The 17610-nt window shown below is 37.9% G+C and overlaps 1 protein-coding gene across 1 annotated transcript in view; it reads right to left on the minus strand.

Annotated features, from left to right (window-relative positions):
- LOC148673556 (guanine nucleotide-binding protein G(q) subunit alpha) overlaps positions 1–10339 on the minus strand; it is a 60105-nt gene extending 49766 nt beyond the window's left edge. Inside the window, exon 1 of the mRNA XM_088630162.1 lies at positions 9343–10339. Within this exon, the coding sequence (XP_088486288.1) occupies positions 9343–9478 (136 nt within the window). The 5' untranslated portion in view covers positions 9479–10339. The remainder of the gene's footprint in view (positions 1–9342) is intronic.
- Positions 10340–17610: the final 7271 nt, after the last annotated feature.

Below are 17610 nucleotides of genomic sequence, written 5' to 3' on the forward strand. Positions count from 1 at the left end.
ACACATCTTAAATGTATCGCGCTCTTTGGTAGACAGGCGTCCTTTAATTCTTACTTGATCTTATGTCTAATAATAATGGTGTGCATGTGATGAACGTGGCAAATGGAAATCCTAGAGGAGTGTGTATCAAGAAAATAAATTATTAAAAACTCCTCAGTTTAGGTCAATAAAAGATATAGTATGATCACGTCATGTCACGTCGTGAAAACAGGCACTAGATATTCACCGTTCAGAGCTGAAAATGACTAAGATTTCAGTAAGATTTTTTTTAACCTAACAAGAACACAGATATCTAACTTTAATAAATGAAAGAAGAATAAAACAGAGGAAATGAGTAAAAAATGTATTGAGTTTTTAGTTACAGGATTTAGCATTGCAACTCCTACAGAACATATAGGCTGCATTTATGTCACGAATGTGTGACTTGTCACATTATGTATGTCTGGTCAGTCAGGGTGTATCTACAGACTCACAAATTTCCCAAAAGTCATGTGCACCAGTTCTGCTGTTTGCCCTCGTCTGTCTGATTGTTTAAACAGGACTGCAACTCTGTTAACATAACCTGACTGTCAATTTCAGTTGCTGCTTCTTCTGCATAAAAGTACAGTAAGAATTAGTAAACTTGTCATCTGCACATACATTGGGCAGCACACTGAGTGAGACCCTCTTATACTGAGTTTCCCAAAGAGCAAATATTATTCTTCACTGCCTCTGCCAATGAAAGCCTTATTATCTCACCTAGCTTCTAGACTGAACTACAAATCGCTTTCTTCTTTTGCCTTACTAGGAGTGAAAATTATATTAAAGAAGGATTACAATGGTTTTATAGATTTCACCTCAGGCTTAGGGCACCGTACAAAATCTACAAGGCTGCGGACTGAAAATCAGGTTTCAGAAACAGTTTACATCATATACTACTTTCAAAAAACGTCAGTTCAAAATTTCACTTCATGAACCACTGTAATTTGGCATTACCAAACAAAAGTGAAATGAAACTCCAACTTAAAACTTTACCAAAATGAGAAAGACATTAGATATGGCCAAAATTTCAACACATAGGCCTCAATCCACTGAAATCTGTAGACTGGCAACATCAATTGTGCCCAATTACCATTTGCTTCATCTGATAGCATTATTCAGCAAAAATGGTACATGCACTTTTTATTCCGATATATTATCAGTTAAGTCAAATTAAAACATATTCTCAGTTACCATGACGACCAACGCAAAGAGCATTTTCTTCAGCAGTTTGTGAAAAGGGCCTTATTCATAGAAACAACAGCAGCATCCCATTCAAGATCTGAAATCATGAGCCTACAGTACACTCCGTAGTAGAGTAGAGAGCCCTATCCATTATATCATGCTGCTACAAAGAATGTAAGGCCAACCAATTTGGCTCATATTGACCCTATATCCACTGATCATAGTATCACTGTTTTACTATCTTCATCCATACAAAATCCCAATAAATGAGAGGTATCTCCATTAATCTCAAAAGCAGGAGGTTAACAAATTAATTCTGTCACATATAACATAGTTGACTGCTCAAATTATACTGTATGATCTATTCCGAAATTTAAAAAATAATTTGCACTATGACCCCCAAAACATGCTCAGTAGTTTGTAACACTGGATTAAAATGCAAAAATCATATATTTATATATATCAATAACTTTGAGCCAAGAAAATGTAAAGTGCATTATAAAATGAAAAAAACCTCACAACTTTCATTGTTAAATGTGGTGAAAATACAATATTTAATTGCAACAAGTGGTTCATGTGGGTCACTGAATTGCAACTAAATCCCACACTGGCTAAATGCTGCTCAAGTTTGCAGAATCTGGCCTGGAATTTCCCCACTTATTCTGCAGGGGGGTCAATTTCTCACTTCTCCACCTGACCTGCTGGCTCCCGGCTGGGCATTAAACATCAGCACTAGATGAAGCGGGTCCCTTTCGCTATATGCACAACGAGTTGGGATCCTTTAGACTTAGAAAAGTCTAAGAAATGCAAGTAGTTGTAATTACCATTATGAAAAAAACCCCACAAAAACAGACATTGTTGCTCACATATTTACAATGTCCATTTGACAATGTCAGAATGTCCAACACTTTAAAAAGGTGACAGGAAAACGCCTGCAAAACTCTTTTGTCAGGGTTGTCTGCCTGCTGAGTAGGCAGGTTTATTAAGGACCTTATTTTCACCGCAGTCATGTAGCGCATGACAAACAGACAATGCATTTAATTACCACCTCGCATACATTGTAATAAAATGATTCATGAGAATTTGTCTGTTTTTATATAGTTCATGAAGTCAAAACAATCAAGTGTGACATTTGGTTTCTGATGATCCCTTTTAGAACAACAAAACTGAGAGAGCCTTAACCCGACAAGAATGAACTGAAAGCTTGTCTGCCACCATAGGGACCGCTTCCCTTTTCATTATAAATACATTCCCTGCTATCGGGTTTGACCATTTTAACTGTGCGCCCATTTGAGCAGCTGAACCTTTTATTAGAAAATAAAAAGCTGACCATTCCATTCATTGCTACGGCCATTTTCATGACCAGAACCAAAATATTATGAGCGAAGTGATTACATATAGTGGTGTGCTCCGCAATATTTTAATGCCTTAAAAAGATTATACAAAATATAATTCGCCCACTTTCTAAACATGTTTATGTTCAACTTATTTGTTGATTATTTACCATTGTTTAATGCAAAAATTACATATTGGAGACCCAGATGGAGATCAAACACCACCAATGGCGTCCTGAAAACATCAGCACACATTTATCAGAGCCTGTCCAAAAGTGCCCCCCCACCTGGCTGGCCTGCAGGTCTGTGCTCTGAAGTTGCCTTCTCACCAGCAGAAAAGACTACAGTGGGCCTGTGAAGTCAGATCTACCTCCCTTACTCTTCGGTGTACAGTCACATCTTTGGCCCTGGGAAACGGGGTGAATTCAAAGTTCCAAATTTCACACTATATTCCGATATCATTAAGGGAGATATGGAACAAAATATCAACAGCACAGAGTACAAAAAAAACTTTAAAAATACGGTACTTGACTGGGTTCGGAACAAGTTGACCAAAACTTTGGTGAAAGTAGTTTTTTGTGCATATTACATAAATGAATCCTAGAATAGACAAAACACCCCTGCAGATGGGTCACAGCACCTGGACACCAAACTTTTCACATTTTATATTTTCTATTTAGATTGCTTAGTTGTATAGCATTGAGGAACTTTACCTCTAACTACAATTAAGAATTTCCAAAATATTTTTACTACTGCTACCTTGAAATGGTCAGTAATCTCCTTACATTACTAAAAAAAAGAAAAATCATGGACAGCCACAAACTTTGGCATGGCAAATTCAATCTTTCATGGCCACTTAGAGCTCAAGTGCATGAGTTTAATAAAAAATACAAATCCATTTTGAAAAATGAAGAGATTTTTGTTTGCAAACTAAACCAATACCATGCATACAGACACTAGCTTACTCCTTGCAAATTGGGATTTTACTGCGCAGTATTTAGAGGCCAACAGTATCGTTGGGCTCAAATGATACTGTACCTTATAATCTATTAGCTTCTAGCGACCAGGTCTGCTGCAAATGTGAACTGTTTGGATCAGACAGCAAAAGAGATGGTACACTTGCTCCCAGTAGGGGATATACCAGATGGGGCACACAGAGCACTTTAAAAGTATTACTTAATAGGCAGGCTATATATAATTCCCCTGTCATCCTGTGTAACAATTGCTACAATGTCAACTGTACCAGAACAGCCTCTCCATGCTATTTAAATGAAGATGCATGTTCTTGTCATTATTCTCGGGCATCGATCAAGAGACATCTTTGTGCATCAGGTTTATGTTCTTTGCTGTTACAGCTACAGTCCGTAGCTTGAAGGATTACAAGGGAGAAATGAAAAAAAAAGAAGAGCTGGGACTCTCAAGGCTTCCTTCTGTAATTTAAAGATTTTACTAAGCACATTTATTAAATCTACATACTGCTCTGATCATAAGTGCGGGTTTAAAAGAGATGGTGTGTAGAAATTATAGTTTTACACGTGATCAGTATTCAGAATTAACAGTGTATTTGTGTTATCTTACTGCCAGCTTGACATTTGCCTAATAAATCTGTGAAACCAGGTACAGTGCAGGAAATGTGCTCTAAATTACGCTGACTGTAAAAAGACACCCCTTCTCACTTCTACATTAACAGCACTTAGCGGTTGCCCTGAAGCTGAAATCAAACTGTGCCAAACTGACAGATACAGTTCGAAAGAGCTGGAGCTGCAGTGATAAAGATGACAGATGGCTATCTAGCAGTGGACCTATACCGAATCAAGCTAAAGGCAGTTTGTACAGCAGTCTTTCTAAGTCCACCACAACAAGATGCCTCCCACTTACTGAACCGGTGGACAGATCCCCCACATCAAGATATTTTTTAAATAAGAATGAAATGGCACTGAGAGGATGCGTTTCAAGTGTTCTGTATCTCACACATGCTTATGCCCTTATATTTCATCTAAAATCTTAATGCCACTGCATGTAGGGCACCCAGCATTCACAGATCCACGTGCCTGCTGCTTTTAAGCACAGCTGTGATCTTGGGTACATGACTGAACACTTTGTTGAGCTCACGACAGGATTATTTTTCATCCTTTGTACTAAAACGTGTTGGCAGCTGCTTTTTAACACGTATCTAGAATCGAAGGTCTTCACGTTTTGAGAAGATGAAAATTGCAAAGGTGATGACCAAGCAACTCGGCTGTTCGATTCGGTTAAATAAAGAGTTCAGCTAGAACAAAAGTCAGCAGGTATATGGGTCCCCAGTATCAAGGTCAGCCCCAAAACCCTGAGCTAACTGATCACTTGTGTTGGGGCATCTTATTTGCATGCACTGTGACCTACAGTATGCTTCTAGCAAATTTTAAACATTCTGAATAGAAATCTGTAACATGACAGCACAAAACCCAATTACAAAAGACACTTAACTTTATCCTACCAAATCCTGTTAAAACATTAGGATTCTGTATTTCTGAAGTGTCTATGCCTATTAAAATTCAAAGGCTATATGTGGTTAATTCTTATTCACAACTTAAGAAGGTATCCAAGTGTCTTTTCTCTTGGCTACTGAAAACAGCCATGAGACATCTGTCCCAGGCTAAAAAAGAGCTACAAGGTTTTTTTGAGAATGCAATCATGGTAACTCAAAACAACTAAACGTCTGTGTCAGCCCTTCTCAATATTTTAACCTAGTAAGAAGGAACTTTCTATATAAATTATTATATAGGTCATTATTAAAAAACACAAAAACTGTTCAGAAACCTCAGTACTGAATAAAGTGCTTCATTTATAACTTCAACCTATCCCAATTACAATTTACATCTAAGCAGTCAGTGAACAGTTTAGTTAGGAGTAAGATACAGTATATATCAACAGCAAGCTAAATGTACAGATTCCAACCATCATTCAAGGTTTAGAAAAGACCTCCACTTTGATATATACATAAATATATTGTTTTTTGAAGTGGGGATCAACAGAATAATTACTTAGTCTTGCCTGTTGTGAAAATAATAAGATTGTTCATTCATAATAGGATTGTTCATTATTTCCAGTCCAAGATGCTGAATAAATATGGAGTACAGTTTGTCACGATGTGCCAACAATGTATCGAAAAAACTACTGTATGTCAATAATAATAAACATAAGGTTATATACCCCAGCAAAAATGTAAAATCATTTACGAAAACAACAATAATTACACTATAGAATTTTGCATGCAGGAGGGGGAGTACTTTTGTCCTTAACAGACTAGATCTAGGCAAGTCTTTCCCTTACATTACAGGACAATAGAATAATCACTGTGTGGGGAGACCAAGCAAAATTCTAAACAAGCTAAAACAAGTTTGTTGCTTTGTATGATTTCTCAATGAATGTATAACAACGTTCACCAATCAATCTCACTTGAAAAAGTACACACCCCTTTAGACGTGATGTGAATCTTTTAAAAAACGCGGGCTATATTATGGAAAATTACAGATCCTGTACTTTTTAAGTTGTTGTCATACTGCTATACTGTGTTCCACTAAAGTGAGAGCTCAAAATATCAAGTTGTGTAAAATAGTTTTAATAAGACATTAAATAATATTGAGATGCTGCACTTGTTTGCACAATTTCTAAATGAAGGAATTCAGTGATTTGTGCATGCAGTGCGCTGTGCTTATGCGTGCGAGACACCGAAACAGTAAAATTCTCTCTGCTTTCACTATCACATTTCACTATCAACCTAAACATACCTGTTCAACCTGCCATAACATACTTTTCTATTTCCCTTTAGGCAAAGTGAGCAACTGCTTTGAAAACAATGAACAACTACAAGGTGTACACCCTATGCACAAACCTGGTGTAAGCTTTCATCGCGCCTTTAACACAAAATGAAGTGCCAACTTTTCCTGGGTCTCTCAAACATCAACGATAGACCTGAAAAGGCAAAGCAGCTAGATATTTCTTGCTTCTTTATCGTTACTTAGCCAAAACCTGTGTCATTTTACATTCATACTTTATTACTGCTAATTACATGGATACTTAGGTTTCAAAGTCAGAGAAAGATGTTCTGAGAACAAAACTTCAACTTTTAATAAGTATTTCAGTTACCTATTTCAGGACATAACATTTATTGTAATGATTTAACAAAAAGTAATGGTAAAAATCGTTTAGTTGTTGGCCACAGTATTCTAACAAGAGCCCCATTTACGCACAATTAGGAAATATCCTGCCAAGGTATGTCAGCAGATTGCATAATCCACACCTCTACCACCTTAAATTTGAAAGTCATTTCGGGGGAAAAAGTGTCATTTTAAGTAAGAACAACATATACTAGGAAACGTTGGATCTGTAATAGACAGCAAAGATGTTGTGTCTGTATGGTTCTCATACAGTGAAACAAAATCCATTTGATCTTATTCTCTATTATTTTAAATATGTATTCATCCAACATTAAAATGCACATTTACTGTACTGTAAAACGTTGTTACTGTCATGCTTACCAGTAAATATAAACAATAAATAAAACGCAAATTAAAATGGCTTTACAGTAAATCTATGAGTCCAGTTAAAAACTTGAAAAGGCTTAGGCCATGAAAGTCAACCCCCCAGCACCTCAACACAAACAAGCTTAGAAAATAACTTAACTGGACCTTGTAATGTACTCCTTGGCAGCACAGCCAGAGAACTTGTGATGTGACAGTTCATTTTGTTTAATAAACATCATGCATCATGATACCAGTGGGTTTCAATGCACCTCAAACGGGTAATTCCTAAATAAGATTTGAACAGAAGCACTAACCAGTATACCAAAAAGATAAAACAAGAACATGCAGTCTACATCCCCGTTTTGCATGTCCAATGTGGACAACAAAAATGCCTACATGTCAAAGGGCATGTCTAGCAATGCACTCTCTTTCAAAAATGATACTTGCATTTTTTTTTTACACCATTGCTCTATCCTTTAAACTTGGTTCACATGCCCACAGGTCTAGTTTTGTTTTGCACATTTTAGGTAGTTTGCTCCATCATGCAACTGGCAGAACAAGTACAAAGTTCAGGCAGCAAAGGTCCGCAAAGGATCCATCTGTGTCTTGGCTCCGCTGAGGACTTCACAAATGGAGATACTCTGTGGGCCCCAAACTCGCATCACAGCCTCCAGAATCCACTCCACCAGCAGACATGTGGTGAGGCCAGGCAAGAAGATTGCAGACCTCAATTACTCACGATACCCTCCCCAACGCCTGTAATAAAATCCCTTAGTTGGAAGATAGATTTAAAGATCTTCCACTCTCAGCTCTGCAGTGTGCCTTTTGCCCCGACATTACGGGATTTTATCAGGTTGGATTTATTGGGATGCTATTATTCTGGTATCAAGCCTTTTGATTCAAACCCAAATTAAGAAACATCCTCCATTTTTATAAACGCGTCTGTGAATTTTTCAAATGTCTATGAGAGGTTCATGACAGAGTTTTTACATCAACCGTGAATCTGGATATGAAAAGCAACCTGTGGTATCTTGCGAGAAAATAACAGTAAAGACATTCTGGTGAAGTACTAGAAGCAGCCCTCGTCCTAAAAACCACAGAAGAGACTAAAGAAGGTGCTGTACAGCAGCTAGTTAAGAACAGAAAGATTCCTACCTTATTTACTCAAGTCGATTACTATGCAATGCAAGAATCATGTATGCTGCTTTAACACTGACTTTCTGAAGAACAATTTTATCTTAAAAAAATACTTCGAGCATTTTCATGAAAAACTTATTTCATTGATAGTCTGATGGGCTTTTACCAATGCGATAGCTTAACAGATGCCACAATTGTTTCGCAGCTCGTTAAAATACATAATTTAAACTATTTAAAAACAAATACGCCCCCCAAAGAACCAAAGATCCGTTAAGCATGCCAAGGCTTTTATGGGAGGTTCACACATTTACAAAAGATTATTATTCTATTGCCGAATGAAAGGACGTTGCTATACCGAGCTAAAAACGCAATATTTTTACTTTAGTAATGTTTAAACTGAAGTGAGAATAAAGAAAACCTGTACAGTTGACTATACAACACCATGCTCTAAGTATAGCTGTTCACCGTATAAAACGGTGTATCCAAAACAGCCTTTATGATTTCTAAGAAGCGCCATCATTCTTAGATTTATTGATAAATTAACATGGAGCCCCTGCAAGATCTTATCACTGACCTAAAACGCACTTTTGATTCCTCATGTACAATGATAATCTTGTATTAGTAATTACAAAAATGTACAGAGTAAAAAAATGAATTGCACTTACAACCCTGATTCAATATGTTAGAGCTGTCAAAAGGCTACTTTTAAGCGAAATATTTGTTTATATGTTTTGATGTGATCTCAGAAACCTTAGCATTTGAACGTATACCACATAGCCATTTATGAATTTTAAGTTAATAATTTGCAGGCAAGGAATTTCTGAACCTCTTATAGCCATCAATAAAGCACCCAGACTTTGGCCTTTTCGGAATAAGGGCGGAAACTACATGACAAATTATATTATTGAAAATAGAAGCGCGTTCGTAAAATGAAAAACACTAAATTATCGCTAACAAATCACTGACAGAAATAAGAAAATAACCGTTAGCAGTTTAAACCCCGGACTCTTGTGAAAATTTCCTTGAAACCACCTTATTTGCATGACATTAACCGCTGTTTTGTAAGTGTACCAGCACTAAAACGCTATCGCTCCTTCGCCTGAGCGTGAAAATTATTTTGTTTGTGCGCGGCTAAATATTCGTTCTCCGCTGCTGCTTCTTACCGAGTAATAGCAATTTGAGCTCCCGGCGAGCGTCTCTCTTGTCCCGGCGGAGCTGCCTTTCGATCTCGTCGTTGATCCGTCTAGCTTCTTTCGCCTCCTCACTAAGGCAGCACGCCATGATGGACTCCAGAGTCATTCTTCCAAAAAAAAAAATCTCCTTCACTCTAGTGCCTTTTAATTGTACAATGTTTTCAATAACAGCGCCCGCGAAAATAAAACATCAAAATCCTTTGCGGCTTTTGGAAGAGAAATCTCAGTCCAGTCGGCACAAAACGCGAACACATTCACGATTAATGGAATTTAAAAAAAAAAGAAAAACAAAACAAAAAATGACCAAGATTTTTTTTGTAATAATTGCCCCCCTCCCCCCCTTTTGGTTTCTCTTTCTGATAATCTGCAGCTCCTCTTAAACAAAACAGTAACTCTAAATAACCCCCTGGAACCCTATTAAAATCCTAACAGGGCTAATCTGCTTTTCTTTCTCAGTTTGAGCAACAGATCCTTTCAGAAAGCCTCCGTAGCCTTTCTCTACCTAATCTTGTAAAGGGTTTTCATCCTTGCTAGATGATTTCTTAAAATCTTCTTTGTTGTATTATTAATTGAAATTCAGTCTCCAGACTGTATGCTTTTTCCTTTTATGTATATGGTAAAAAAAACACATAAATAAATATATTTATACAGCCCTTTTCTCAATTGCTCGACTCCCGGGCGTGGTAAGGCAGAATATGGCGGACTTTCACTCCAATCCACTAGACAGGAATACAGTTATCTCCAGATGGAAACCCTACGGAAAAAAAAATGACCAGAACCCCAGGTACATGACACGCAAAATGGGGAACGGTAACAATCCCGGAAATGTCCGTAGAGAAGTATCTCATTAAATTATTTTGCATCAAGACACACTGCATGAAAGAAATTCTCCGTTCTTTATCCGCTTTTCCTCTTTTCCATGCATGTAATTTTATTATACACACCATCCACTCCTAACAGTGACGTTAGTAATTGGGGAGGGAAGAATCTGACAAACTGAAGGAAAGCACACGCAGACACAGAAGTAGCTCCAATTAACCTGTGGATGGCAAAGCACAATTCAGCAACAACAAAAAAAAAATAGTCCGTGGTTTAAGTGCAAAATATCAAGTAAGATTAGTGCTGACCGCAAGATCTCAAATATAATATACTGTATGACAGATATACTGTAGAGACGATATATACACAGTGCGGGTATACAGTATGTGCCTTACAAATACAGCTTTTTATGATTGTGTCTGTTATTACCTTAAAAACATTTATTTTTAACCAGTTGATATACCAGGGTAACGCAAAAAAATATTTTCAGCTATTATTATTATTGATAGTAATGTTATTACATTTCGTAGTTTGACACAATCATGCCTGAAAAACTAAGCAAGACAGCTCCTGGTTTTACTGGAATTTGTGACCCCCAAGGCAGACCAGGCTGCTCCGATCAGTTCTGCTGCTGGACAGGCAGGTGGGACAATTTCCAGACCAGTACCTCAGTATGGTGAGTGGGGACACTGTGGTGCAGTTCTTTGAATTAAACTAAACCCTTGACTACTAGGTCATTAAAGAGCCCACAGCACTCTTTGAAAGAATTAGGGTGTTAAGTGCCTAAATTCCACTGTGGGCCAGTACAATCTGGCCTCCTTAAAGATCCCCTTTGTTTTAGCTGGTGATGCAATTTTTTAATTTCTCCTGATCTGCTGTGTAGCGGGGCTGTTCTTCAGTGGTGGATGAAATACAGTAGGTCTCCTCCTGTACAGTATGTAAAGGGCTTTTGGATTCTTTGGGGTAAAAAACACTATAAATGCAATTCATTTTTATTATTATTTTCTAGTAGTATTTTCATCACATATACAGTACTGTTTTTGTATATTTGTCTTTTTATGTCTTTTTATGAGGCACACACTGGTTCTTACTTTTCAACTCTCAAGTCAATAATATTTTCCATGTATTTTTCCTGATTTAATGTATTAATATATTTTCATGGATTTGGGGTGAAGTGTTTTACTAGCAGGTCCAAAGTACCTAATCTGAAAGAAAAGAAAACATTCATTAGAGTATCAAATAATAATGATCAAATGTGTTAATATTTGTAATTTCAGTAACAATAATGATGTTTGAAACAAACTCATAGTTATAGGGGTTGATATACATTGAAATATACATTGATCACCTAATATGTACTTATTCATGCACACTCATATTTTCAGATACTTTTATTTACAAAATATATTACAGTGTGCGTGAAAACGTTTCAGAAGAGCCTTTTCACAGAAAACACTACACTGTAGATCAAATACCACATTTACATTATTAAAAAAATAAAACAATTACACCCATTTAAGTGTTTAATGATTAATACTGGCTTTAAGTATCTGGAATTTATAGGCTTTGTTCCCTTAATTTAGGCAAATAAACCTTTTCTAAAGTGAGTGTTGAGGTTGTTATGCTGTTAATTAATACTGTGACTGTGCAATGGTTGTAAAGTATACAGCTGGATTATAAGAACTCTGGTTCTGGTTCAAATCAATGTTATAGACTTGAAAGGAGTGTGGGCGCACTGAAAAGATTATCTTAGTGCACCTGGTTTATGTTGGTCTGTGTGTAAATGAGCTGCCTGTGACTGAACTAGGCTGCCTGAGAGCATCTAACTGCTGCAAGCACAAATATGTCTAGGCTTCCCATGGACTCTGCGTTGTAAAATTGTAACGATGTGCATTCTTGCAGATACAAGAATAGTTGATGTTCTCAAAGAGTAATCACACCCAGCCAAACAAGTAGATTGCAAGGAGAGTTGATTTACGTAAATATTCAAAATCCTAGTTGACAGTGTCAGTCCAAGGGACTGCTTCAAGCTCAGTGTTGAAATGAGGGTGCAGCATTGTGGAAATCGTGATTGGATGCATATGCAGTACTGTAGGACCTTAAAAAGGAGAGATATGTTCACCCTAAAAGTTACTGTATGAGGGGCCGGAACCAACCAAGCATGTTGTTAAAGTAATTTATTTGGGATCCTCTGAGAAACATCTGAATAAGACCATAAGAAATCAGTTACTAGCAACCATACATCCAGATAAGCATAATGACTGCTTAACATTTTCAACATTATTTTCTTATTTTGTACTGTAAATTGGATTATGTTCAGAATCTCTCTGTTTGGAGGGGAACATGTTGGAGAAGTTGGGTTTCACCCATCTCAGCAGGATAAATCCTCTCCTTTTCCATTATTCAGCTGCTGATAACGAACTCTCTGCTAATGTTTTTGTGAAATTGAAATATACATACACGTACATGTACTGTAGTTAATTTTCCTTTTATTTTATGATGATTTTCATAATTGGCACTTTTTACTATGAAATATGGGAGTCTGGATCAAGCCTCCCTCCATGCTCTAGTCTATAAGCTGATACCTTGAGTTCTTTCAAGAAACAGCCAGATGAGATGTTTCTAACTACTCAGCTACAGTAACTGCTGGCAACCAAATGAGTTATATGGGCTGAATATTACAACATCTTTCTACACTAGTTTCTTTTCTCAAGGCAACAAAGCAGCCTTACAACGTAATAGCAGTAGTACCTTGATATTCTGTGAGGAGTTTGCATGTTCTACAAGTGTTCCTTCGTGGTTTATCTGGATTCTTCAGTTTCCACTTACTACCCTGAGACAGGCTAGCAGGGAAATTGATGTTTCTAAGTTGCGTGTGTACCCTGCAATGAACTGGATCCAGTCCCGATAAAGTGAGTGTGGTTTCACTTTGCCTTTTATGTTTTCCAGGATTGGCAATGCAATACAATGCTTACCAGGAATAAAAGGTAATGTATGGAAGGATTCCCTAAAACAGTGGTCTCCATCCTTGGTTGTGGAGAGCCCCGGTCTAACGAGTTTCATAGGTAGCTTTTAAGCAACCCATTTCAAAAGGCCAGTAACAATTAACTGTGATCAATTAAACGGGTGATGTGTGTTCAATTAAGTAATTTACAGACCATTTGGAACAAAAATCAGAATATGCTTCAGCTCTCTAGGACAAGGACTCCCTTCATTGAAACATTTCTTGCTTAATTGAGCGAATGCTTTAAACAAATTTATCTTTTTCACAGACGCTTCAGATAATTTATCTGTCTTTTTCACAAGCCTCTATCTTGAAGCCGACTTCAAGAATGATACATTATTGATTAGAGAACTGAAGCTTTCTTTGTTCTTCTGTCAAATTACATTGAATTCCACAACCCATTACCACAGTGTTGCTGTGGACATGTACTGTATACAGTACTTTCATTTTCAAACTGATTTTGGTTGTCTGATACTTGCAAAGGTAATTTTTACTTTCAATGTGCCAGTATGATCTCATGTTATTTCTTTGTGTTTTGTGAATGTTGTAAAAGGCAGTTACCATGGTTAAAGGTTATATACTGGTGCTTTTGTTTATGAATAATTCCATTTATATCCAATTTCAATCTTTAATTATTTAAGGCTAAGAAAGACATAAAATTGTAAACAACACAATTTTTAGCCAAAGGGCCTTCATTAACCAAATGGCTAAATTCAGTCAATTCATTTTTTAGGCTTCTATGGAATTTAGCTTGTTTATTAAATGCTTCATATGCGCTTTGAGTTATTTTCAATATTTTTTACATGAAGCTTAAGCTTCTGCATGATAAGCAGCATGTTTCAGTTTTTCATCCCTCTCCCTAATGCATGATTACAATACTTCCTATTCATTCCACAGCAAGCAGCAGTAGCGAGAGCAGAATTCCTGGAAATGTAAGATCTTCTCTAATGACATGAGTTAGAAGCTGGCTTTGTTTCAGAGATGTAAACATATCCAAGGAAACAGCATACACCGGGATATCTAAGTGAAAAATTAAAATCAGTTAAACTGTCTTCTTATTCATTGAAATACTAAGCACTAGGGCTCCTGTGTTCTGAAATCAAACATCAAGCACAATATAACTGTTCAACAATAAAAGAAAATCTGTTTTAAACAACTAAACCCACATCAGAAGAGCTTGTTGAAAAGCAATAAAATATTTTTTGTAGCCATCATTTTTCATTGAATCACATGGTGAAGAGTGCCAAAGAAGCTTATTGTTTAAATTTGATGATAATGTCTTCGTAATTGTACAATTTAAAAGTTGTCTTGCATTGATGTGTAAAAACAGAGAAACACAAAGATACTCCTATTTCTTAGACACAGTTATAACTCACTCCCCGATATTATCTTCAACTACATGCACAAAATAAATCTAATCCAACATCTGTGTAGAAATATTTACACACAGTACAAATACATGTGATAATATACACTGAATGGTATATATATATATTGCTTCCCGCTGCTTTATGGCTGTGTGATATACTTCTATGTCAAAATATGTCTAAAGATCTGTTTATTTTGTCTGTATACAGTACATTTTCCCTACTAAAATCTAAACTGAAGACACAACTGTTCTCATTACCTATTCTACAGTATAACCAGTTCAAATCTGATCTGCTTGTGTATGTTTTAGGTCAATAGTTTCTTTTCCTGTGACACTTTCTCACAGTTAAGCATCATTTAACTGTTTATCAGTCTTTCTGTAAATTGTGTGTATATAACATTTCTTCAGTTTTTCTGTACATTACATTTGTATTAGTGTGTGTTGTTCTTGTAACCTTTAATAAATAGCTCAGCACTGACTGTCATAAAACATAAACACTGATGGGTTGATTGAAACTCTAATATTTGAACTACTCTTTCAAAACCAGGGTCTTCAATATTTATTTTCAAGATCATATTTGTTTAATTCGAAAGCTGCTACTATACATCCCCCAGGAGGTCATGTGAATGATTTTGAAAGGATATCACTTGACCAGTCTTACAAAGATAATTGTCAAGTGTATAAAACCAGAAAGGAAAGGTTACCTAGGGAATCTAACAATTTCCTGCTCAGGTGTCAGGAAACCAATTGGTAGAATTGGAGGATCCTTATGCGTAACCGTGAATCTCGCTGAATGCGGAGTAGCACAGGGACAATCCAAAAGACATAATCCAGGGGGAACATAATCAATTAGGGAGGCAAAGAGTCCGGTAACGAGGGAAATCCAAAAGGCATGGTCAAAAGGCAGGAGCAAAGATTTGGTACCAGGAGATCAGTCAAAAGGCTTAGAAGCGCACACGCACACGCACACGCACACGCACACGCACACGCACACGCACACGCACACGAGAATTCTACTGGAGTCTTCTCAATAGTGAGCATAGGTTGGTGTATGAGGGAACTTTAAATACTGAAAGGAAAGGGATGTGGTTGGATAACTGGTTCGGGAGTGAGAATTTGTGGAATCTGGTGCATGTGGGAATGTGATGGGTTAAATTAGGAATGAGATTGTGAAACAGTGGGTTTGGGAATGGTACGCCATTTGCGAGGGAGAGTGTGGGGCGTGACATTGGGAGAAGGTAACAGATCCTTTCCTACTAAAACTACAGAAGGGAGAAAGGAAATGAGCAATACAGAGAGATCAAGTGAGTTCTCACAAAAGATATGTACTTGGATTCGAACTGTGGTTTTGTTGTGCATGCCAGTAAAAGGATTATCTGCCTAACTGTGTTTAGAAAGAAACTGTAGACGTTTAGTTAGATATCAGAGTGATCTAGAATTTTATGTTTTATTTCCTGTGCATCGTAAATAAAAAGCCTTCCACTTAATTGCTGCATTTGTACATCCGTTTTCCTGAGGCATCACCTTACTTATAGGTTTCTGATGCTGGACTGCCCGTGGCGATGTCATGTACGGTGGAGAATGTGGGCTGTAGGCTCTGTTGTATTGGGCACAGAGCAACTGCAAGTCCAAGTGTGAAATGTCTTTTGAAGACGTGCTAAAACCCCCATCGACAAACAGAAAAAAAAATGTTGATTTTGGATTCTACGGTGCTACTCAGGCAGAAGAAAGAGGACCTTCTCCGGGGGCACCTGGAAATGTTACAGAACTTGTGAGGGAACATGAGGATGTCCAGATATAAACCATTCAAAGACGATTGTAAGGGAGCAGCTGTGTCTCTGTCACGTCACGGTTGTCATCCCTCCTCTAGAGGGCCCTCCGACCCCTTTGTGTTTTTAGTTTCATGATCATGTATACCTGTCCCTGAATTCACCATTAATTAAACCCGGTGCCCCGGAAGCTCAGGGCTCTGCAATGGAAGACAGATCAAGTCGCCCTTTGTCCACGGCTTGAGGGCTTAGGCCTCGGATTGGCAACCTGGCCTAGCTGAGTCCGGGGCTTGGAGCGCCTGGCCTCATCAGTCTGTTTTTAACCTCCTGTTCCTGTTCCGGATCCCGTTCCGGATTTAACCTCTGTCTCGTCTTGGATGGATCACTCGGTTTTGGATTTTGGACTGCGCCTGTTTTTCCCTTTTGGACTCCCACTGGACTTGCACCCCCCTTGCACCTGATCACTGTCGGCACCATCCCCTGTTTGCCATCCCTTCCTTTCCTAACTGTGTTTTCCCCTAAGCCCTTTTACAGTCACTTCTGGATTTTACCGTCTGCACAGGGTCCTAAACTACACTCAACACGGGAGTCAGGACCGGCTCCCGTAACACTCTGAGCTGTATGTGTGTGAGGCTTAGTGACCAGAAGAAGAAAACGTGCTGGCATTCGCACAAAGGAGAGAAAGTAAGACCTTCTGGGACTGTGTTAAATCATTTTACATCCATGCATTTTCTAACCACTTACTCCTGGTGAGGGTTGTGGTGGTTGGCTGAGCAGGGCCGATCAGACTTCCGTTTCCCCAGCAACAGTCTTCATATCCTCCTGGTGGATTCCAAGGTGCTCCCAGGCCAGCTGAGATACAATCCCTCAAACATATCCTGGGTCTGCCCAAAGGTCTCTTCCCAGTACACCTTCAGCATCTTCACCAGATGGCTGAACCACCGCAACTAGTTCCCCTCAATCTGGAACAATCTTGTTGAAGATGATACCCGGGCTTCTTTCAAGAAACAACTGGATGAAATCCTTGAATTTATCAGTGTCTACCAAACGGTATCCTTTCTAATGTGTGTCTTTTGTCCTGTGACATGCCTGCTTAAAAGATCCATGACACTGAGCCATCTAGCATGGTGTTACAGTACATTATGTACAATAGAATAAAATGCCCCCATATCTGTGCTGTGGGTGAAATAGATTGTGTGAAAAAAAAACCTGACCATCCCTTGAGACATACCCAATATAAATTGTAAGATGTTTTTCAATGTAATAACAGTAGAAGG

This window comes from Lepisosteus platostomus, chromosome 4, assembly GCF_059453375.1.
Source record: "Lepisosteus platostomus isolate fLepPlt1 chromosome 4, fLepPlt1.hap1, whole genome shotgun sequence".
In the NCBI taxonomy this organism is placed as follows: domain Eukaryota; kingdom Metazoa; phylum Chordata; class Actinopteri; order Semionotiformes; family Lepisosteidae; genus Lepisosteus; species Lepisosteus platostomus.